Genomic DNA, 25,448 nt, shown 5'->3' with positions numbered 1-25,448 from the left:
TACCACTGTTCTCTTATTTCAGTGTCCCATCACTTAAATGATCCCTAAAAATAAAATACTTTGGCCCATATGATATTGGCACCAAATTATTTTTCAGTCAGGGAATCTTTGGTTGACATTTCACAGTACTTTTAAAGCTGCCAGAGGACACACAAGCTGTATTGTATGTAGCATGTAACTGAATGCCTCTTTAGCAAAAGCAGGTGTTTCCCTAACCCTAAATTTTAAAGAAAACTCAAACAAAAGTACTTGCAGTAATTACATGTATTATCTCCTTTGCTCATCTCTTATAAACACATAGACTTCTTTAAAATAACTGCCTACTGAAAACATTTTTTTCACTCTGATACTTTTGAATTTCTTACATAATAACACATAGTTTAATCAAGAGGGACTGCGTTCTGATGGACACAGCCAATTTACTGATGGCTAATATAATTTACAGTAGGTTGAGATTTTCAAGTTTTCACTTGTCAATAAAACTTGAAAAGTATTACTTCATTACCCTGTTTCTGTTAAAATTAAATCATAGAGGCCCAGTGAGGGAGCAGAACTTCCACCTCTATCCAGCATCAACAAGATAAGGAAGCAGTGGGAAATGGGGCCCTTTGTCTCCCTTTCCCCACCCTCCATGTGTCAGTAGGACCCAAGAAAGGAGCTGATTTTACATCCCATCCATCGGAAGTATAATAATTTTGTTTACATCATAGATTTCCCCTAAAGTGTCTTAATTTGGAAATCACTCTGGTTAGAGTCCAATTAACTTCACATTTTTCCTGTAGAGTCACATTTGAAATGAACATCAGTTGATACGATATGAACTCATTTGAGGAAAAACAAATCAAGTAGGCTTCCCTTTTAGCTCAGTTGGTAAAGAATCTGCCTGCAGTGCAGGAGACCTGGGTTCAATCCCTGGGTCAGGAAGATCCCCTGGAGATGGAAATGGCAACCCACTCCAGTATCCTTGCCTGGAAAATCTCATGGACAGAGGAGCCCAGTGGGCTGCAATCCATGGGGTCCCAAAGAGTTGGGCACGACTGAGCAACTAACACTTACTTACTTAGAAAATTAAAGTACACCTGTCTCCTGTCTTCTCACCTTTTTGTTTTTATATACCTTCTCCAGGAACTTATAAAATATGTCTTCTTTCTTCTTTACTGAAACTGAAGTAATTTAGTAAATTGGATCATATTGTTATTAAGGATTTTTTAAATTATTGCTTTTTTCTAACATACCATCATTTGAAAAGAGGGCTACAGAGGGGCTACTGCTTAAGTAAAAGGAATGAATTGCCAGTGATAAATTTTCATATGGTTTGTGGTGGGAAGGGAAATGGGAATTGGAAAGCAAGATATTTATCTGCCTTCTAGACAAGACCTAATGATATGGTTATGTTAGGGAGTTAAGAACTACTGAAAACAGAATAAACTATTGTAAAAACATGTTTCCTCATAGTTTTTGAATGAGAGTAAAAGAAAAATAAGACACACTTTAGGACTGGACAGTTGGCCTCCTTTGAGTTCACTTAATAGTTGAGATTTGGGTTTATATTGATGGTTATAATGTTTTCTTCCTGTGCAGAAAGTAGATGTGGGTGATTTAATAATACTCCATCATTTTTTACTTCTCATCCCCCAACTTAAATGTGTTCAAAAGATCCCTTATTTTATAACCTTATGTTTAGTAACTAACATTAGTCTTTTTGTTTTTTGTTTTCTCCTAGGCTATATTCATCACCAAAGAAAAAACTTACACCAATGCAGAAATCGGTTAGTCCTTTAGTTTGGTGCAGGCAAGTTTTGGATTACCCAAGTCCTGATGTTGAATGTGCTAAAAAGTCTCTTATCCACAAACTTGATCAAACTATGTCAGGTATGTCTGTAATTTTACTTGTAAATTCACCCCCTTTGCTTTCTTTAATCAAAACACAGATAAATGTTGAATGGTGTATTTTTAGGAAGGCAGCTCCTTGCTTGGTGGTGTTTTTCAGATCACATTGTGCATGCTGTTGTGAGGTTTTGCCATATGCATGTAACCCTGTTCTTTTATTTACTTAATAAATTCTTGTTTTTGTTTTTAATCTCTGACTATTTATATAGCTTCGTGATAAAAATATCTGTGAAATAATGGGTTTTATGACAAGTTTTTTTTCTAATGTAAGCTAAAACAAATGATTATTTTAAAAAATGTTTTGTCTGGTATCATCTGAAATCATCTCGCCAGCCTCAGGGAAATTCTGATGTGATAGAAAGGTACAGATGGAGAACCTTAGAGACCTCCTTTTCACTCTTGTCACTTAGTTGCTTGTGACCCTGTGAATTACTTAACTCCGTTGAGCTCAGTTTTCTTATAAGAATGATGAAACCTTATAAGTGTTATTTAAGGATTAAGTGATAATGTTTATGAAAGAGCCTTGCATATTTTTCTGGCTCATGGTAGTGATTATTAAATGTATTCCTGCCTGTCGTCTTTTTGTTTGCTTTGTCTTTTATTTGGCATTTTAGGTTTAAATTGCTTTTATGCCCTGTTGTTTAATAGCATTCACAAAGCTAATAAAATATATGTGTCACTATTTATGGCATTTAATGTAGCATACTGGTGTGTTGGAAATAAAGGAAAATATTATTGACTCTTTCTTGGAATTACTGTCAGTCTGTTAAGAATATCAGTTTCCAGGAATCCCCTGGATGTCCAGTGATCAATACTCAGTGCTTTCACTGCTGGTGCCTGGGTTCAGTTCCTGTCCAGGAAACTAAGATCCCGCAATGCGCATGGCATGGTCAAAAAAACAAAAACAGAAGACCAAAAAAAGTAATAGTTTCCAGGAAAACTCATGTAGTAAAAGATTGATGCATGATTACTAATTTGGAATAGGTTTTTGTTTTTTGCTTTGTGTTGACTTGGCAGCTATGTCCTTAAGATTACTTTTTTTGACTTTATTGTTGAAGTACATGCTCTTTTTTTCAGGGTGTAAGCTGCAAGTGGTCAGGGGAGGCATGGGGAATGTACACAGTTAAACTGGCATATAGTAAAGTGTAGTTTGTAACAAGCAATGGTTATTATAAGAAAATAATGTATGGGATAGACATAGTGGAGAAAACCAAACCGGTTACACTTCAGAAGTAGCAATTGGAGTGAGTAGCTTTTTGCTTTATTATGACAGTTATTAAAGATAGTAGGAGCCTGTAAGAGAAGCTGTAACTGTTGAACTGAAACTAGGTGTAATCAAGTCCTGGGTCTGCTTAACAGTGCTTGATCTTACAGCTGTGTGCACAGAGCGGCAGCCATAGCTGTGTATATTTAAAGGAAGAGTAATTTGGCTGTTTCAGGTTGGAAGCTTATAGTCCTAGACCTCTCTTTTCCCAGGTTGGAGGGAAGATAGTTTTTTAAATGTACTTTTTGATAAGGCACATCTCCTAGAAACTTAGCTATTGTATTCCAGCACAACAGTTTCTGCTCCTTCACACTCAGCTGCTCTTCAGTGAACTACCATGTGTTCCTGAGACATTCTTTTCTTATTTATTTATTTTTTTATTTTTTTTTAATGATAATGCATTATCTTCTTTACCTTGTCTTAAACACTCCCTACAGTTTTCTTTTCAGTCTTTAAGGTTCTCCCTTCTCTGTTCTCTGCCCATCTTTTTTTTTTTTTTGGTGGTAAGACTTATTTATTTAACATAAAATACCCCACTTTAACTATTTTTATTTTTATTTATTTATTTTTTTTCCAGTGGGTTTTGTCATACCAACTATTTTTAAATGTACAATTCAGTGGCATTAAGTACATTCACATTGCCATCGCCTCTTATCTCTAGAATGTTTTGTCATCCCAGACTATATTTGAGTGGAGAAGGCCAAAAGTGAACATAGAATGGTTTTGAGGAGGGTTGATGATGATAGCTGAGCAGTGTGCGTTGGGGTAAAGGGTCATAGTCGAGACTAAAAGGTGTGAAAGGATAAAGGAATAAGCCAAATATGAGGAAATGGGGGAGAAGAAAGCATCGGCATTGATTTCTGTGTTTCCAGCTAGGGTGATAGGTTGAATGTTGTTACCGTTCTGAGATAAGGACTGCAGACATAAAATTTGTTTTAGCTCAAAAAGAATGAGTTTGGATTTGGACATGAATTAGTTTTGAGAATGAAAAGGAGAGAAGAATGAGTTTGTTTTGGTGTACATTTGCCATACCTTCAGGAGAGACATTAAGTGGGCAGTGTATATGAGACTGAAGCTCATGAAAACTTAGGCTTAGAGAGATAATAATGGGGACTTGGGTAATATAGATACTAACTAATGTTGTGGTTATGATTGAAATTTCTCAAGAAAAAGGAAGTTAAAATTTGAGTTGAGAACTTGTAGTGCTGGTAATTAAATAAATAACCAAATAGAGAATATGCTTCAAAGGAAATCAGAGTAAAGAGGAAGGAACGAACACCTCTGTTTCTCCTCAGGTTGATACATTGAAATCAGGCTATGTACTGCATACTCAATATGTTTAATGGTGTCTTGTCTCATGGTGAATATGCATAAAACTATACTATTCACCAGCTTACTGTACTATCCAACTTAACAGAAAACAAGCTTGCCTCCTCTCAAAACCAGTGCTCTGCCTATAAGCAAACCAGAAAGTTCAGAACCATCTTATTTTTTTTTCCTTTAGTAATCCTTTCTAGTTTTTAATATTTATCCCTTTCTTCCTTTTTTTGGTCACCTTTATTAACTAGTTCAGTCTAATCTATTTAACATAAGATTTCCACCATTTGTTTTTCCTGTGCTGATTAGATCACAGTCCTCTTGCTCAGAAGTCCCTGATGGTGTTATCATTGCTACTGAACACATTTCAAACTCCTAAGCATGGCGTTCCCGGCCTCCTGTGACTTGGCCCCAGCTGGTTTTTCTTGTTCTGTCCCTCATCGTGTACTTTGCCTTTCTAGATTACTCACTGTTATTCCCTGGACACAGTATGCATTTTCAGAGCACAGCTTTCCTTTGTTACAAACGCAGATGAAACCATGTGCTTTGCTCAGTCCTGGTGTCCTGTCACAGGACTGCTCACCTGTTTATGGCTGCTCCACTGCCTCCTCCCTCTGCAAAAAGCCTTACCCGCTTTCTGTCGGCTGTAATGAGTTGCTCCTGTCTCGTCATTTCCGTTAGCCTCTTTGCACTTTTTTGATAGTACTCATTTCATTTTGCCTTGAAATCATTGTTTTTTCTCCCTGCACTACTTGGTGATAGGCCTGTTGAGAGTACCGTGTCACATCTGTGTATGTATTCTACGTAGTACTTTGGTAATGGTCATAAGCATCAATAAATGGTGGATTTTAGAATAGAGTGGAAGAAAGAAAAAGATACTTTTACGTATCTTTATTTGTATAATACGTATTAACTACTAAATTACTTCTGTCTTGTGGGGAAGTTTATTCCCACTGTATCAACCTTGAATGGCCTTTAAAGTAAAATGAATATAAAAGAATGAATAAATTATAAAATGAATATAAAAGTAAAATGAATATACGTATTACGTATGTTTATTCGGCTGGCTGCGTTGGGTCTCAGTTGCAGCACACGGCTCTTCCCTGAATCGTGTGGGATCTTCCGGTGTGGCACACAGGTTCTCCTGCTGTGGTGTGCGAGCTCGGTAGTTGCGGCGTGTGGGCTTAGTTGCTCTGCAACATGTGGAATCTTCCCAGACCAGGGATCAAACCTGTGTACCCTGCATTGCGAGGTGACTTCTTAACCACTGGACCACGAGGAAAGTGCTCCCCAAAATATTTTAAGTGTTAATTTTTCTTACATATAATTGCACTTGAGATCTTTCTTACTGCTTTTATAAATTTATGCACATAGCACAGATGTTTTACCTTTTTCTAGCAGAAGTACTATCCTTGGCCCAGAAAATGTGAGTGGGGGGAACTTTTTTTCTTTTCAAAAAAGAATTCTTGCATGTTTGACTTTAGTATGGCCTAAACAGTCAATGGACTTCCCTGGTGGCTCAGATGGTAAAGTGTCTGTCTACAATGTGGGAGTCCCAGGTTCAGTCTTTGGGTCGGGAAGATCTCCTGAGAAGGAAATGGGAACCCACTCCAATATTCTTGCCTGTAAAATCCCATGGGCGGAGGAGCCCGGTAGGCTACAGTCCATGGGGTCACAAAGAGTTGGGCACAACTGAGTGACTTCACTTTCACTAAATAGTCAATATTGTTTTATTTCTTCTAAAATCCAAACTTAGGAAAGGCTATGTTTAAAACTCATTATTTCATAGTTTTTTGTTGTTATTAGCAATATGTATTCAAAAAATGAGAAAACACAAATTGCTTTTATATTCATTTTACTTTAAAGGCCATTCAAGGTTGATACAGTGGGAATAAACTTCCCCACAAGACAGAAGTAATTTAGTAGTTAATAATTTGCTGAGGAGATGTTCTTCCTGTGGTGTTATTGGGTTAGCCAAAGAGTTTATATGCGTTTTTCTGTAACATCTTACAATATTTTTGTTTGATGTGGCTCCTGTTTTATTTGCATAACAAAATTTAAGATAGTGGAGATATTTTGTTGGGATTATTAATGTGATATGCCCCCTCCCCCCACTGTAGAAATGTTTCTGTATTTAAATTGAGATAATGAATTACTGAATTGCCTAACAGGAAATTTTTTGAAATGTTACTAGCCTTTTGTTCAATTTGATTTCTTCTCTTGTCATTAATGCAGCTCTCAAGAGGCAGAATTTGTATAACAATCCTTTCAGCTCCGTCAGTTATACCAGTCCTTACAGCCCAAACGCCAGTAGCCCATATAGTAGTGGTTTCAATTCTCCGTCCTCAACCCCAGTGCGGCCTCCTATTGTCAAACAGTTAATACTTCCTGGAAATTCAGGTAAGGAGAGATGAATTGAAGTAATTAAGAAATAGTTTTTAACTTATTGCCCTGCCTCAGAAAATAGTTTATTCATCAGTAGCTCAAGTTCTTTTATTTATGAAACCTCCAACTGACTAGAGAAGATATCATCAAGGAGCTACTTAGCACCAGGTAGTGCTGTACTGGGCCCCAGGGATACAGATAAGCCAGGATACATCCAGTTTTCTTTAGCATGTATGTAAAATTTTTTTAATGTGGCTTGATTAAATAGGGTCACAAGTTTGATTCTCTTAACAATGCTTGCTTGGGTTGTAAAACCTACAGTTAAATAGGAGTTTTAATGAGCTTTGATGTTGCACTTTAATAATAGTATTAGACTGTATATGAATGTGCCAAGGGAGTGTTTAGAGCCATGAAGGGTATAAGAAAGGGATAGATTGCTATAATTGAGGAAAGAACGTTCTGCGTGGTTCTATGACTGAGACTGTATAGCTTACTGATCTTTAGATTTCACCCAATCAGTTACTCTTATTACTGCTATTGTTAGATTAATTATTATGGCTCCCTTACAATGTATTAATCACCTCAGACTTTTGACCTGTGTACTTGCCAGTTTCATCACTTATTGATCCTACTCTTTGCTGTGTACATACCCATGACTGTTGTACTGAAGAGTTTGATCTGCCATATTTGTTTAATATTTTAAAAAAATATTAAAAAATTTTATTCAGGTACTATTTGAGACTGACCTTGTACGTTTCCTATTATGTGCACTATACTCTTTTTGATAATATAAATATTAACTATGTTTTGTGGTGTTCTTGCTCTTTTTATGTGCCATTTATGTTAGAGCTGACTCTTACAGTGAAAAATTCAAATACATCTGTATTAGAAATATTAGTAACAGTGTTGGGATTTTTCAGTTCTTCATTGGAAGTTGATCAGATGAAAGCATTTCCTTAGAAAGAAGTTATTAGGTTGGTGCAAAAGTAATTGCAGTTTTGCATTGTTGAACTTGCTGTTTAGTGTTGGAATAGATTCTTAATAAATGTGGTTATGTTGTACATCATTTTAATGCACATTTCTCCCTTTATTTTTTTTTTTTTGGCTAATGACTTATTACTTGCTGTGTATTTTATATTTATTTTAGACTATGGAAATGATGATTGACAAAAAAGCAAATTCAAGCAGTTTTCTTATTCGAGTTCAAAAGGGGTTGTAAGGCAGCAGGGACAACTTGTAACATCAGCAATGCGTTTGGCCTAGGAACTGCTAACAAACATACAGAGCAGTGGTGGTTAGAGAAATTTTGCAAAGGGGATGAGAGCCTTGAAGATGAGGGGCGGAGTGGCCAGCCATCGGGAAGTTGACAGTGACCAATTGAGAGGGTCACTGAAGCTGATCCTCTTTACGGCTACATGAGAAGTTGCCAAAGAACTCAACGTTGACCTTCAAAGTAAATTGAAAGGTAAAAAAGCATGATAAGTGGGTGTCTCATGAGCTGACCACAAATCAAAAAATTCATCCTTTTGAAGTGTTGTCTTCTCTTATTCTGCATAACAACAATGAACCATTTCTTGATTGGACTGTGACGTGCGACGAAAAGTGGATTTTATATGACAGCCAGCAGCGACCAGCTCGGTATTTGGACTGAGAAGACACTTCAAAGCTCTTCCCAAAGCCAGACTGGCACCAGAGAAAGTCGTGGTCACTGTTTGGTGGTCTGCTGCCCGTCTGATCCACTACAGCTTTTTGAATCCTGGCGAAGCCATTATACCTGATAAGTATGCTCAGCAAATTGATGAGATGCACTGAAAACTACAACACCTGCAGCCGGTGGTCAACAGAATGGGTCCAGTTCTTCTCCATGACAACACCCAACCACATGTCGTACAAGCAATGCTTCAAAAGCTGAATGAATTGGGCTACAGTTTTACCTCATCCACTGTATTTACCTCACCTCTCACTAACCAACTACCACTTACTTCTTCAAGCATCTCAACAGCTTTTTGCAGGGAAATGTTTCCACAACCAGTAGGAGGCAGAAAATGCTTTCTAAGAGTTCATCAAACCCCAAAGCACAGATTTTTATGCTACAGGAATAAACAAACTTATTTCTTGTTGGCAAAACTGTGTTGATTGTAATTGTTCCTATTTTGATTAATAAAGAAGAGTTTGAGCCTAGTTATAATGCTTTAAAATTCACAGTCCCAAACTGCAATTACTTTTTCACCAACCTATTAAGATTCTTTTGGATATGTATAGCCTTTATTCCTCCGAGCTGTCTTCTGTCCTCCTTTGGTTTCTGGTGATAAAATGTGTTTTTTAATCCAGTCATTTCCTTCATCCTGTCTTTGTGCTTCACTACTAAACATCAGAGAACTCCTTGGATCCCCATTACTAGTTTGGCAAAGGAATTTTGTAAACATGGAATAATGTAGGAGAAATGAGCTTAGTGTTCTTTTTTTGGTTTGGTTCTAAATCTCAAAGGAATCCTGATTTTCCTCAAATTATAGTTTTCTTGTTTAGGAAAAGTAGGTGGTTTTATTCAAGGGAAAAGATGATGGTGTTTGCTAATGAAATGGGAGGAGAAAACACTACATAATTCATCTGTTTATAGAGCAGTTTCACTGGCTACCTGGTAGAAGTTTAAATCCTCTAGCATGTGTTATTTGAACATTAAATACTTTACCACTACTGTCTTGAAAACTGAATTTTTCATAAGAATATGGATAAATTATAGCTATAAGAAAATGAGTTTTGTATTTGTCATTGTATATGAAGGAGTCTCTATAGCTGTCTTCATTCTTAATCAGGTCAATTTTTAATTTTAACATCTGGGAATTTTATAAACAGAAAAGACAGAATAACAATGAACTGAATCAATCCAAAGATACAATATCAAGTTAATTGCAACAGATGTTTATTCAATTTTTGTTCACCAAAGTTTGAATCATTTTCTTTTTTAAGGTAATTTGAAAAGTTCATCAGACAGAAATCCTCCACTCAGTCCTCAGTCCTCTATAGACAGTGAATTAAGTGCTTCAGAATTAGATGAAGATTCAATTGGATCCAATTATAAGCTAAATGATGTAACTGATGTGCAAATTCTAGCTCGGATGCAGGAAGAAAGTAAGTATTTTAATGGTTAAAGTTTAGGTCTTTAATTATGGTATAATTTTTTTGCCCTTATTAAATGTCTTACAGTGTTGTGGAATAGTAGTATAATAAGAATAGAAAAGTTGAAATTTCAGAGGCTTTTTGAGCCTGTGGACTGGTTTGTTCATTGACTTTTTTTTAGAGTCCATTGTATGCTGAGCAGTTTGCTCTGTGAGTACTAAGGAAAAGCAGGCTGTGCTCTGCTGTGCCTGGAAATCACACGCTGTGTGTTTCTCCGTGCTGTGATTCACTGGTTACTACTCTATTGCTCCGTTTCCTTAGTGTGGATGAGCATTTCTCAGCTGTTCTTTCATTACTACCCGTCCCCTAAGGAGCCTGTTTAGATTTTTTCCCCCTTTTTACCCATCTGTGCTCCCAATAAATTTTAATACCACTGATATATTCTACATCTCTTTGTGTGTACTCTAAGAACCACAAATTATTATATCTAAGTTTTTTTCACAGCCACAAAATCAGTTTTTTCTCCTTGGAGGCAAGTATATCATCTTTCTTAGAATATGTGTATTCTGCTTAAACAAAGAGAGGGACCTTTAAGGGAAAGCTGAAATTGCGACGTTAAGTTAAATGAAGCATGTCATGTGGCTTTGCACAGTGGTCCTTGCAGCTTTTTGGGTAACAGGTACCTTTAAGAATCTGATAGAAGTGTTGTCCCCAGAGTACACACGTGCACAAAATTTTTACTATTTCAAGTGTTCATCAGTGACTTGGCTCTCATCTGAATATAAGATGATGATGATAGTATTATTCTTGCCTGTACATTTTATTGTATGGGCTTAACTGAAGGAAGCAATCTCTCTGAAGTGATCTCTTTAAGCTTTACAGTGAAAAGATCCTTAAAGCACAGGTTTCAGAGTCTTGACAGTTGGCTGAGGTAATGGAGCAGTGCTATAATTTAGTTCAGAAATTTTCTGTTCATGTCCTTTCTTTTATGTAAGTGTTATCAAGCTGTAACATTAAGAAACTGCAGAATGTTGGTTTCTTACTCTGCTAATTCTTATCCCATTTTTACACATCTTCCCTTAGAAAGAAAGGTTTGGTGCTTACCTGTCTTTAGCCCTACAAACCAATAACATGTTACCCTTTTCTTCTGTAACTTTGTATTAACAAACTCCTCATTCCGAGTTTGGTATTGTCAGCTAATGAGGGGTTATTGTCACAGATGTGAAAAAAGAATAGAGAATGCTGCCTGTCACTTAGACTAAACTTACTTGTTTCTTCTTTGAACCCTGATTTTTTAGACTGCAATATTTTGTTAGAAATTCAATCTCGTATTTGCTATAGTTTTCATATTGTATGTCGGTAACACATAATAGAAATTTTAGCTTTTCTTTAAAAATCCTTTCTAAGCCATTCACACAAGCATAAATATTTCTTTTTCTGGTGAATTAAAAAAAGAAAGTGATACTGAAAATGTGAGTGATACTCTTTGAAACCACCATCATTTTCTTTTTAAGAGAATGATTTTCCTTTTTGCAACATTGTTTCTCCAGCTTTTTGCTGACACAATTCTAAAGTAACAGATGTGGGCTTTTGCCTGGTTCAGCTCCCTCATTTTTAAATGAGAAAAGCACAATGCCCATAGTGGTTGTGATCTCCGTAAGACTTCCTGTTAGTGGAGAACTTGCATCAGGATTGGGATTTTCTTTTCTAAAACAATACTCTTTTCATGGGTCTGTTGTCTTTTGCTAAGTGACAGTTATTACAATGGTCTCCAAACCTGACCAAAGGGCTGGATGTGCCCTAGGAAACCATAGTGTTATAGGTACCCTGATATGATTCTCTTTCACTTCTTTGGGGAACCATGATGATAGCACTTTCTGTGTATGACTATATAACTTAAAAAGTTTGAGTACTACTCAAGAACACAGATTTTCTGGACTAAACTGCCAATAGTTAGCAGGATTTCCTCAAAATACTATCTAAATTCGACACTCTTTTTCAATTGTAATGTTTTTCTCATTGAATATGTGTCACATTTGTTTTTATTCTAGAAGTTTTTATACTATTCGAAGGGCTCCTTAGGTTGCTTGGGTGTTCCTGGAGATATCAAGATAAAAAGGCACTCCTTTGAAAATTCTTACTTGATGGTTTAGAATATAAGTTTATTTTTTTGAACTCCATTAGCTTATGAAGCAATTGAAATTATATTTGTGCCCGAGTATTCAATTCCTGAGACTGGGTTAGAAGTTTCCTTCATCATCTTCTGGAGTAAGATTAATCCAAAGGTTTAGTATCCAGGGTGTTTATTTACTCACTGACATATTCTTTACACTGGTAGGACAGGTAATTATTTTCTTTCAATATTCCTTTAATGTTAATCTCAAATTTGGACTCTGTCTTTTGGAATACAAGTATTTTTAAATTTATGGTTTTCTTTTTAATATAGATTTTGGATTCAAGAAGAAATTTTGAAATTGGGTAAAAGTTTATGAATTTCATGTGATATAAAAATAGCTTTTTAGATGTAGTATATGCATCCTTGTGTGTGGGGAAGTCTAAGATGAATCAAGTAAAAGGGAGTTTTCCTTTACATGTTATATACTATTTCTGTTTCTCAATGATAATCTTGTACTTTTAAACCTTAAAAATACTTAAATATTTAATACTAAAGAAATAACACATTCATTATTGTCAGGTCTCCGGCAAGAATATGCAGCCACAGCGTCTCGGCGCAGTTCTGGTTCATCTTGCAATTCTACCAGACGGGGTACTTTTAGTGATCAGGAACTTGATGCACAAAGTTTAGATGATGAAGATGACAATATGCATCATGCAGTATACCCTGCTGTTAACAGGTTTTCACCATCACCACGCAATTCACCTCGACCATCACCTAAGCAGTCACCCCGAAATTCACCTCGTTCTCGATCTCCTGCTCGGGGAATAGAATATAGTAGAGTGTCCCCACAGCCTATGATTAGCCGCTTACAGCAACCTCGCCTTTCACTTCAAGGCCATCCAACAGATTTACAGACAACCAATGTTAAAAATGAAGGTAACTATAAGACTGGAAAAAAATTGTCCTTCATATTTTGGTATAAAGTAACACGGTTTTTACCAAGATTTTGTATTTTAGATAAGTAGATAAAGAATTTTTACTTAAGTTAGTTTTGCTTTGCCATATCCATGAAGTCATGAAGTGTTTAGATTTTGAGTTAAGTAATTTATGGTTCTTTTTTAAAGGTTCCACCCATTTATAGAAACTGTATTGAGTTATTTTTTATAAGATGTGTTTTTTTCCTGTTAGCTCTTCTAAAGCCTGCAGAACACTTAAAGAATGATTTTTGAATATTTTAATTTTCTCCATCCTAAAAAATGTTTTGACTTTTTTTTTTAATTAAAATTCTATTGTTCTAGAAAAACTAAGACGCAGTCTTCCAAACCTGTCCCGAACATCTAATACACAAGTTGACTCAGTGAAAAGCAGCAGAAGTGACTCAAATTTTCAAGTGCCAAATGGAGGTATACCTCGCATGCAACCTCAGGCTTCAGCCAGTAAGTATCTTTTATGTATCAGTTATTTAAAGAAAATGAAAATTACAGAGTTTAATTTTGTGCCAAATAGCTGTACTATAGTAAAATGTAATGCTTATTAGTTTTGTAAGATAATCATAGCTATATTAAATTTAAAATTTGTCCCTATTAAATATCCAGTTGTATCAATACTTAAATCTGTATGAAACTGTAGTCTCTAGAATTTAGAAATAAGCAAGTTCTGTTTAATTTATAAATATATGTATATTCTTTAAAAACCTTCTGTTCTGCAATACTGAACATTAAAAATGACAGAATTTGGGGTTGGGGGGTGTGGAATAGTCCTGAAACAGACCATTTAAAACCCAAGGAGCTTTCTTACTAAAATATTAATAAAAATAATAATCGTCCTATAAATATACAAATAAAGGCTTGATAAATTCTTAATAAATACTTCACCAAAGGTAGAATTTTATTTTAAAAAAAAAGGTTGAAAGTAACTTGATGGAAAGTAAAGCTGAAACTGTTGATTTAAGGAGACATATGCAACATAAACAAGGATTAGAGAATCACACAGAAGGGACTCCTAAGACGAAGCGGCCAGACTGAGCCAAGAATTGATGTGGGAGTAGATGGGCACTCTGTACTTTACAGAGTGATTTTAAAAGAATTGAACACTTTCCAAGAAGTATTGCTTATTAACTAAGGCAGATATGAGCGTGTACTAAACCCAGTTTTAAACAACTATCAGAGTTATTTCTGCAGTCTTAGAAATGCTCAGTATGCATGCCTTCTGTCCCACAGTTCACATCAGTTTTGTAGTCTGATCTATTCAGTTCCTTTGTGACATATTTACTGTTGGTGGTTAAAGTGGTCACTGTGATGTGTTCCTTCATTCCTCAAAGCGGTGATGCAGTGATGTAAACACACAGTTACTGACGGTCCATTTATGACTTGTGCGCTGAGTAGCAGCTGTGACAGCGCCCAGCTCTTCCTAAGCCCCCCGCCCTCCTCCTCGGCTCGGTTGTGTCTGCTGACGTGGCGTACGTTATGTTAAGCTGCTGCTATCTGGTGCCTCAAAAATTCAGTCTAGAAACAATTTTGGTTCCGTTTGAACCGAAATGACTTTTGTGATAATATTGATAAGTTTTCCTTATTTACCAATTGTAAATGATATTATTTATATTATAAAACTCACATTGTGCTATCCCTTATATTCATAATTCTGCTTAATCCTCTGAACAAGTCTATAAAGTATGTTCAGTTACTAATACATTTTTACAAATTAGGAAAGTGATGCTTTGAAAGGCTATGTAGCTTATCACCTGCTCATTCCCTAGAATTTTTTCCCTATAGGTGAATTATTTTTTCTTTTCCCTCAGAAGTTGATAATTAAAAACAGATAAAGAAACATAGTGAAATTCTAATCACTAATTTACTTATAAGTGGGATATATGTATGCAGTCTCATAGTAGTATATTTCAGTATTTGAATAATGTATAGGCAGAAGAAATAGTAAGGTACCATCCTTTTTTAAAAATTGCATATACTTATTTGTTTTTATATTTGTAGTTGTGAAGCTTGTTTATGATGAAAATGTCAGAAACATTTATTTTAGTATAGAGTCACACTTCACAGGATGTATTTGAAAAGTAGTAAATCCAGAATATTAGCAGGTTTAAAATTTAATAAAGTTTATTTGAGAAAAATATTTAAAACTTGGACTTCCCTAGAAGTCCAGTGGTTAGGACCTGGCGCTTTCACTGCTGTGGCTCTGGGTTCAGTCCCTGGTCGGGGATCTGAGATCCCACAAGCCACATGGTGTGGCCAAAAAACAAAAAAGGTTAAAACTTTGTGTTTAAAGTCAATACATTATAAAGCAAAATAAAATGTTAACCTATTTTTCTGAAAATTTTACATTATCTTTGATATATAATATATATGTGTTTTAATTAGTGTATGTGTTAGATGTACTGTTACATATCAAAATAAAAAGACTAATATGGTAATTATGTAAAAATATTACAGTGGCAAGTTTTATACATGAATAGCATTTTAAATATTTCTTACCAACCAGTTCATGTATTTGCTGCGTTTTGTTTTCTTTTAAGTATTTCTCCAGCTCTTAAGTGGTAAAGCTTCGGTTCTTACTTGCTGGTCTGCATGAACCTAACTTTGCAAGATTGCTGTTATTTCCACCTAAGGGACCACTTCTTTTGCCTTGTTACTATGCAATCACTATTTTTATATGCTTATTTGCTATGGCTGCATTATTGTGGATGCTGGCATTCAAATATGAATATTATGAGAGTTCTAATATACTTCATTTTGATAGCTATTACCAATTCTTGACTTTTACATTTGGAAAATGTGAGTAACTTAAAAAGTTTAAGAAAACCAGAGCATTGCAAAGGTCATGAATACATGTAATTTTTTCAGTTTCTCCAGTTAAAGGAAGGAATGTTTGTCAGGGACAGTTTTTCAAAAAAACTAGTGTAGTGCTTGTTTTCTAAGACCACTAGAGAACAGGTTTAGTGAAAAGGCTTAATTTTCAGAAAAATATAGGAATTTCTGGTTCAGAAATAAGAGAAGGGAGAAAAACCCAAGACAATCTGCTGGTTTTAAAAAAATAGTACATATTTACTTTCATATGTATTATCTCATTTGAACCTCACAACATCCCATTTTTTATTTTTATAAAGAGGGAGCAGAGATCCATATAAATTATATGTACAATGCCAAGTAACTAGAGAACTGGCAAAACCAAGCCAGATGAACTCTCAGCTCCCTTGTGTGTCTCCCGATTTCCTCCCAGTTACTGTTTGGATTACATCATGCTGACCCTAACTGCAAATAAGAAGGCATTGGAAAATATTCTTGGATGACTCTGTTGGAGCATGATTTGAGGTTGAACTATAAATACTTTGTGAATCACCACAAAAGAATAAACTAAGTCTGTGTAACATTTATCCTTTGCTTGCTTACATGTAACTAACTGGAAGAACATGTTTGCACAGGATCCAGTGTACTCCTAGAGGAGAGATATATCAGATCAGCATTGTACTGTGGACCTCACACTGAGGAGGGAGTGTCCAGGGCAGCTACCAACTTATGCATAGCCAGACTGCCCCTAGGCCCATGGGGAAGGAATTCTCACCCAAATTTCACTTGTAGCGAAAACACTAAAAGGTTACACTAGAATTTTACATATTATGAAACATGAAGTTGAAGTAAAATAAGTCATGATAAATCTGTGTAGTGGGCTAATACAAGAATGAGTGAAATACTTGTGGAACTTTTGTTTAAGGGTAAGTAGTATAATTATGTTGAGTCAGTTACCACAAAGACATTGATAGTAATAAGTATAGTTCTTCTGACCTTTACTTCTGGAAATGTGATGGAGATGTGATTGAATACATCTGGAATGGGAATCCAGAATCTCTATTTTTTAGAAGTGTCTCAGCTGACTCTGGGGCATAGTTAAGTTTAAGAACCACTGAATTGGATCTCAGCTCTGGAGGATCTTGAATATTTAATTGAAGTCTCCAGATTTTATCCAGAGATTATTATTAATTATTACTTAATTATTCAGTAAATAATTAAGATGTTTATAGGGTGTATGTTATGTTCTAAGCATTGGTAATATAAATGTGAAAGAGAGAGCTTGTGCCCTTCAAAAGCAGGAAGTGATGGGGAAACAGAGGTATTAACACTCATCAGTATAAAGAGGTTTTCTGGGAAGATACTGAAAGATATCTCAGCCAGCTCTGGGGGAGGTGTCACATGAGGGAAGAAAGTACAGGTTTTCCCAACAGTGGGACCAGCAATGAAATCTTAAGAATGACACCCTGATTATAGTGGTTTTGTTTGACTAAAGTGTGGGTCACAGGATTAGTGGGTTCAGTGACAAGAATGAGAGATGTAGGTAGGGGATAGATTGTGGGAATTTTAAAATACCATATTCGGAATTCCCTGGCACTCCAGTGGTTAAGCCTCTGCACTTTCATTGCTGAGAGTACGGGTTCTGGTCAGGAAACTAAGATCCCACAAGCTGTGTGGTACGGCCAAAAAATAAATAGGTAAATAAAATATATTAAGGAGTTTAGATTTCATCTTAACAAGCTACCCTAGGCTTTTAATCAGGGTTCCTTCTTAAGAAATTGAATCTGATAGCAATGTGAAGAGTGGATTAAAGTTCTAGAAGGATTTGGAGACCAGTTTAGTATACTTTATCATTTAAAACGTGATTTTGGGAACTCCTTGGCAGTTTAATGGTTGGGACTTCGTGCTTCCACTGCAGCAGGCGAGTTGGATCCCTAGAGAGGAACTAGGATCCCACAAGCCACATGGTCAAAATAAAGAAATAAAAGTGATTTTGCCATTGGAAAATGGATCAAATTAAGATTGATAATTCAGATTAAAATTTAGTTTTTGTTCTTATTTGTGTAACATTGTGTTTCTTTGTGGTATCATGAAAATCATTCATTTTATTCTATCTGTATCAGGCAAATTTAGAGTATACTGCCTGAACCTGTTTGCAGTCTGATTCTTTGAATTGCCATTGGAGAGTCATCACTTGTCTATAGAAGCTGTTCTTGTGACATCACACATGAAACTTGAGGGATAAAGTCCATTGGAGTCATTATGGCTGTTAATTTAAATAAGATCTTTCCAGAACAATTGGTTATAGATGATATTTTATATTTAAACCCTTGTTTAAGAAGTCTTAGTGGTTAAGAGATACTGTGGATTGCCAGCGTATGTCGGTTGGTTACCCTTTGCCTTCATTTGCTCCACTACAACCGCTGTGGCCTGCTTCTGTTCTTCATGGGTATCCGGCACACTCCTGCCTCAGGTCCTTACTACTGCTTCTCCTTCCGTCTAGAATGCGTTCCCCCAATATCTGTATGGCCCACTTGCGCCCTTCCTTCAGATCTTTGGGCAAATGTCGTCTCAGGAGAAATATTCCTTAATCACCCTATTGATAAGGGCAGCTTATGTCTCCTAGTTCTTGTCCCCCTTTCCTACTTAATTTTCTCCTTAGCAGCTGTCACCATCTGGCAGGCCATGTATTTTACTCCTTGTTTATCATCAGTTTCCCCTTCCCTAGACTCTTAGTTCCATGGAAGTAGGAACTTTGTCTGTCCAGCCAGCTATGTACTCATTATTTCTAAAACAGTACCTGGAATAAAGTACACAATTATTAGAAAGAAAGTAAGAATGAATGGGTGAGTGAAAGAATGAAAATATGAATGGTAGAAAGCATATATGAATAAATATATAAATGAAGAATATTTAATAATGATAGTGCCTGATATTTCTGTGGGATAGGTATGAAGTAATGCATTATAAAATTGATTCTCTCTTTTTAAGTTTGGGGAATTTTTTGCTAGTCCGCCTGGCAGTGTGTTTAACTTAAACTGGCATGCAGCATTTAGTTGCAGTAGTGTGTTGTAATAAGTGTTGGTAGAAATTGAAATCAGATGGGTTTGTTACTTTTTAAAAATGTTTCCTATTAGTGAAAATCCTATCCCCATTGATTGGATTAAGCAATAGAGATAAAGAAAAATTCTCCTTAACTCTTTTTGGTGATGTATCAAGTAATACATTTATCCACAAATGACTGTTTGAATGCTGGCCAGATTTATGGTTTGAGATCTCCGTTTTGGGGCAGGTGGAAGTGGTGCTTATAAATCCTAGAGGCGTATGAAGTCTGATTTTCGCATCACAGGATGATGTTTTAGAACCACTGGCATAGGTGACTGCACTGGCGGCTATGGGACTCACCCGTTCATTGGAGCCATAGTGAGCTTTAACTCTGGATGCCTCTGAACTGCTGCTTGGTTGTCAGTTTTGAGAGTTTTACTGCAGTTGATAGATGAGGAGTTGTGAAGGAAGCTTAGAACTCCTCCTTGGACACTTAAAAAACAGATGCTCTTGCTTCTCCAAATCCCTCAACCCCAACATGTACGCACACACACTCCTACCCCTCACCATCCCATGTGCATATGTACATAGTCCAGATCTGTTGCTCCCCAAGGTCTAAAATGCAGTTAGTTAAATTCTACACCAAGATGGTGTTGAACATATTTAAAGCAACTAGATTGTTGATTCCCTTGAGGACCTGCCTGGTTCTGAGTTTTCTTCTCCTTTTTGAGTGTGAGGATTACTATTTCATGTTAGGACAGTTCATCTAACAATAACTGCTTTGCCAGTCTGCTTTTTTGCACTGAACAAGTACTACATTTTTTTTTTTTCTGTACTGTGTGCTTATGTTCATCACTTTTACTTATTAGCTTTGTATTCTTTGCATCCTGTAGCATGTTTGCTGGTGGTTTGTTTTCTCTGATATTTTGATCAGTTTACATGTTATAGATTTTCTCATCTATAAGAAACAATTTCTTAAAGTATGCACTTTGCACTAAGATTTCCATTCCCTTTCTTTTCTAACTTAATGCACTAAGCATCACTTTGATTCCTCTGATTTTAGGTTTCTGACGTATTCTCACCTGTCTGTTTCTTGATAAATTTTCAAGTTTGTATTAAAATATTCAAGTTTACAGAAGCTATAGCCTTTATCTTGTCCTTCCAGGCAAATATTACAGTTCCTTATTTTTCAACAGCTTCGCAAAGGCTGAAAAATTTGCCTCGTACTTCCCTCAAAGCCAAACAGTTGCTTCAAACTTCATCTCCAAAAAGAGGTAACTACAGCCTCTTACTAAGTTTTAAATTTCAACAAATGATCAAGTTAGTTAAATCTTTCACCTTTTGGCATACTGAGTCAGTGATGTCTATAGGGCATGTTTTAGTCTTTTTTTTTTTTTTAAATAATAATGAAATAATGTGGATTCATTCTCTGTTACTTGGATAAGTCCAGAAGAAACTTATTTTCTACAGAGGTATGTATTGAGTTGCAATTCTGAAAGGAATAAATGATATTTATTTATGATAGCTTTTCATATTAGAGAATTTATCATTTTTCTTACCTAAAACTGAGGGTCACTGTTTTAATTTTGTTAGATAAACTAATAAATGCTTTAAAATGTATGAAATGCCAGACATTCTGTATGCAATATTTTTTCTTCTGACTTTGGTGTTTGGATTTACTTATCTGTAGGATGAAATGGGCCTGTTTTCATATTAGAGATTGATTGAGGTTAGAGCATAGTTATGGTTAACTGATAATGTTTGGAATATTTATGGAATGGTAGTTTTTATAGGAACTGACAGTTGAAGAAATATTTGAAGGTTGGACATCAAAGCTATCATATTGGTTCCAGGAGATTGAATGTATGCTGCCGCTGCTGCTAAGTCGCTTCAGTTGTGTCCGACTCTGTGCGACCCCATAGACGGCAGCCCACCAGGCTCCGCCGTCCCTGGGACTCTCCAGGCAAGAACACTGGAGTGGGTTGCCATTAACTTCTCCAATGCGTGAAAGTGAAGTCGCTCAGTTGTGTCCGACTCTTAGCGACCCCATGGACTGCAGCCTACCAGGTTCCTCTGTCCGTGGGATTTTCCAGGCAATAGTACTGGATTGGGGTGCCATTGCCTTCTCTGATTGAATGTGTGGACAGCTAGAAAAAAGTAGAATTGGGAGAAACACTATGGGATTGGATAGACCAACAGTAATAAGAATAGATAGAAAATATATATATACATATATATAAAGAATAAATAGGACTTCCCTGGTGGGAAGTTGTTAATAGTCCATACTTCCACTTCTCAGGGCAGGGTTTGATTCCTGGTCCCCCTGGTCAAGGAAGTTCCAAATGCCGGGCAGCCAAGAGAAAAAAAGAATGACTAAAAACCTCAGAGAATATGGGACAGAATAAATATAGGCAGTGAAGAAAAATATTTCCCTTATCTGCATAGATTTCCTCACAGCTTCAGAACTCAACAACTAACAAAGATATAAGAAGGATAAAACACTTTCAGAATGTTACATGGAAAGAGGAGGTTTGAGGTTTGATTTGTTGAAAAAACGATTTAGTTAATATGGCTACAGAAGTACTGAAATAGGTATCAATACTTCAGCAAGTTCATTAAAAGCAAATGATTTAGCAATGATTTGGTGGATGGTATAATTTAAGGAAATACTTTTAGATATTAGAATCCCAAGAAAATAGTCAAATAGAAAATAAGAATGTAGGAAAGTTTGTGTTTTGGATGTCAGAAGTTGATCTTAGGCCTCCAGTAGGGGTGTTTTCGGGTGCCACTATCAGAAATAATGATAGACGGAATAGATTATGCTCTTTTATTGAAGAAGAAGATGACTTATTAAAGATCATTGTAGAAAATGTTCTTAAATTTTTTGAGGACCCTAGGCCTCTTTTTTGAGATTTCCAAATACTTTTGAATATTTTTAGGTATGGGAGGAAGGTGAAAACAGATGATCATAAAAGGACTGTAGTATCTACAAAAGGGCAGGAGAGGATATTAAGTTTATATATAGTATTTTTTGGTATGTTCTATAAGCTTCATTTTGGGGGCCTTAGGTTTATATAATTTAAAAATTTTACTTGATTCTGTATTGCTGTTTATTAGATTAAAAGCGAAGGTGACAGTCGCTCAGTCATGTCCGACTCTTTGTGACTCTTTGGACTATATAGTCCATGAAATGCTCCAGGCCAGAACACTGGAGTGGGTAGCCTTTCCCTTTTCCGGGGGATCTTCCCAACCCAGGGATCTAACCTGGGTCTCCCACATTGCAGGCAGATTCTTTACCAGCTGAGCCACAAGGGAAACCATTATTAGATTGAGAAGATCGTAATTTCTGGCTGACATTTTGGGGGAGGGATGGGTAGGGCCTATAGAGATTACATTATTTTTGTGATTCTGAGCTACCAAACTACCTACCCTCTGTGATAACAGGAAAACTGAGTCTCATAATTCCTGGTACCTCTAGCTGTCTAGTTGACATGGTAAAGGGAGAGTAGTTTGTGCATGTGCCTGTTTGATTTTTTTGTTTTTTTAATTTCATTTTGTTTAATCTCTTAATTATCTTAATCCAGACTCCCATATTTTCTGGTTGGTATTGTGACTTGGTGATCATTTACACTATAAGTTCTAAACCGATTGAGAAATGGTTTATGACAGGATTTTAAATACTAATTTAATTACTGGTAAAACTGAATTGGAGAATCTCTCTTGACTGGAAGGTCAAAATGGATTTTCTAATTTCCCCTCGTCTTGACTTTGTGAGAGAAAGGGGTCTGCTTTGGACTGTGGGATTCTCTGATCTTGTAGGGATGTAATGCAGACAGGACACATGTTCACAGATACCTTTGAGTGTTAAACCTGCCCAGTAGAGAAACGGACTAGATAGTAAATTGCCACATAAATCAAATGTTCCTTATCCTGGGGATAAACCTATAACGTTTTCTAGAAAGCTGATTTACTTACTTTAAGGGCTCACAGAATCGTGGGAAGAGGAAGTTTTCCTTAAACTCTTGGAAAAATAATCACTGATTTTAATTGCATCTAGTAGTGGCTGGAGTTTGAGGATGGGAAGAGAAGTAAAGCTGTGCTGCCTGGCACTGAAGAAGCACTCCGTAACCGTTTGTTGGGGGACACGGCCGACCGGGCGACCGACTCAGGGAGGCTGCGCACGCCCTTGTTTGCGTTGTCTCCTCGCAGAGCTTTGGCTTCCCCATCCCGTCTTCCCTCTGAGAAGAGGGAAGAGACCCACTGTGTGTTTTTAAGACTTCATAGGAGTGACTGCTTAAACTGCTTTGCTAAAGATATATTTTATCTACCTCCAGTTGTTGGAAAATCAGTGAAGTAGAGATAAACAGGGTGGAACCTAACCAAGTTAGGGGGAGAAAGTGACTAATTAGAAAAATGAAAACGATCAGGGCACATTTTAATGTTTTTTTTTTTTTAATTTGAATGTTTTTTATTTTTATTTAGAAGGAAAAAAGCAACTAAGGCGTTTGTGATGGTAGTTGTCTAATACTGCTTTAATATTCTAACGCTCTGTATTTTGAGATATTTAACATGAGATAAGCAATAGTTAATCAGAGTCCTTATTGATATGGACCCAGGAATTTTGTAATAACTCTGGATCCAAAATTTAAAATTTCTTGTGTTCTCTTTTCTGTCAGTTAACATGTACTGAATCTGAATCAAACAGGTTCAGTTCAGTTCAGTTCAGTCGCTCAGTCGTGTCCGACTCTTTGCGATCCCATGAATTGCAGCACGCCAGGCCTCCCTGTCCATCACAACTCCCAGAGTTTACTCAAACCCACTTCCATCAAGTCGGTGATGCCATCTAGCCATCTCATCCTCTGTTGTCCCCTTCTCCTCCTGCCCCCAATCCCTCCCAGCATCAGGGTCTTTTCAAATGAGTCAGCTCTTCGCATGAGGTGGCCAAAGTACTGGAGTTTCAGCTTCAGCATCAGTCCTTCCAATGAACACCCAGGACTGATCTCCTTTAGGATGGACTGCTTGGATCTCCTTATAGTCCAAGGGACTCTCAAGAGTCTTCTCCAACACCATAGTTCAAAAGCATCAATTTTTTGGCACTCAGCTTTCTTCACAGTCCCAATTCTCACATCCAGACATGACCACTGGAAAAACCATAGCCTTGACCAGATGGACCTTTGTTGGCAAAGTAATGTTTCTGCTTTTTAATATGCTATCTAGGTTGGTCATAACTTTCCTCCCAAGGAGTAAGCGTCTTTTAATTTCATGGCTGCAGACACCATCTGCAGTGATTTTGGAGCCCCAAAAAATAAAGTCTGACACTGTTTCCCCTGTCTCCCCATCTATTTCCCATGAAGTAATGGGACCAGATGCCATGATCTTGTTTTCTGAATGTTGAGCTTTAAGCCAACTTTTCCACTCTCCTCTTTCACTTTCATCAAGAGGCTTTTCAGTTCCTCTTCACTTTCTGCCATAAGGGTGGTGTCATCTGCATATCTGAGGTTAGTGGGGTTGCCTGTTTCATGTGATATTAATAGGCATTGATGCATAATGCCTATATCCTTACTTTATTAGGAATTGCAGAATTGGGTTTTTCAATTCTAACACTCCTTTATTTAAAATAAAAAAAACTAGTATGCAGAGAAAATTATTCTTTGGTAAACCAGCACTAAAGTTTTATTTTAGTGCTTGTTCTTTCCCTTTATTTACCAGTTTGCAAAATAAAAAATTGGCAACCTAGAATTCTCCAAAGATAACCAGTATTTTTCTTTAATATATATCATCATAAATGTATAGATTTAAACAAACATTTTTTTATTGTGTTTCAATCTGTTCTGGGCATTTTCCCAACTTTGGTAGAAGCATCGTCAAGTTGGTGTTCAGGTCTTTTTGACACAACCCTGGTAGTCTTTGATAATGTCTTAATAAACAGATATGACAAGATTGGCTCATCTTTTACATTTCTTGCCACAGACCTGGATTTAGTTTTTCTCCAGAAAACCTTGATTTCTTTTGGTAGGAAATGGAATCTCAAAACCAAAATCTTAGTTATGTTCTTTGCTATCTTGTTGGTCATTGTTTCTGGTTCTTTTCAGCTACTAGAAATGTATATGTGTAGGTTTGTGTATTATTTAAGATTGAGGACCTTAATGAGTTCATGCTAATACTTCCCTTTCAAATTTAGGGCTTTAGCCTCTTTTAACTTATATCTATCTTTCTTTTATCCTGCTCTGAGAAGCCTATTTCTCAAAAACACATAGGAATAGAGTATCATGTAACAGTTTTTCTCCCATGTTTTACACAGAATCTTCTGGGGATAAATAACATTAGTGTAATATACCATACAGTATAGTTACTAAGAACAGCTTATAAAACATTTCTCATATATAACTATTCCATATTCTCCTTTGTCTCATTTAGAGATAGCTCTACATTTAAATAATACCTGATGCTTACTACCAGTCTGTTGATATTGTCTCACCAGTCAGTTTTCTTATTTAAAGCTTATCCTCTAGTA

General features: G+C 36.3%; 1 protein-coding gene across 2 annotated transcripts in view; it reads left to right on the top strand.

Moving 5' to 3' along the window:
* Positions 1–25,448, top strand: part of SLAIN2 (SLAIN motif family member 2) — a 73,276-nt gene that overhangs the window by 23,940 nt on the left and 23,888 nt on the right. Inside the window, exons 2-7 of one of the 2 annotated variants that reach the window (XM_061146019.1) lie at positions 1,724–1,872; positions 6,707–6,871; positions 9,824–9,985; positions 12,669–13,028; positions 13,391–13,528; positions 20,131–20,208. In XM_061146019.1, coding sequence (XP_061002002.1) covers positions 1,724–1,872; positions 6,707–6,871; positions 9,824–9,985; positions 12,669–13,028; positions 13,391–13,528; positions 20,131–20,208 — 1,052 coding nt within the window. The remainder of the gene's footprint in view (positions 1–1,723; positions 1,873–6,706; positions 6,872–9,823; positions 9,986–12,668; positions 13,029–13,390; positions 13,529–20,130; positions 20,209–25,448) is intronic. The other variant, XM_061146020.1, reaches the window with a different exon arrangement.

Source organism: Dama dama, chromosome 6 (genome assembly GCF_033118175.1).
Source record: "Dama dama isolate Ldn47 chromosome 6, ASM3311817v1, whole genome shotgun sequence".
Classification (NCBI taxonomy): Eukaryota; Metazoa; Chordata; class Mammalia; order Artiodactyla; family Cervidae; genus Dama; species Dama dama.
This window is presented reverse-complemented; position numbering and strand designations above follow the sequence as displayed.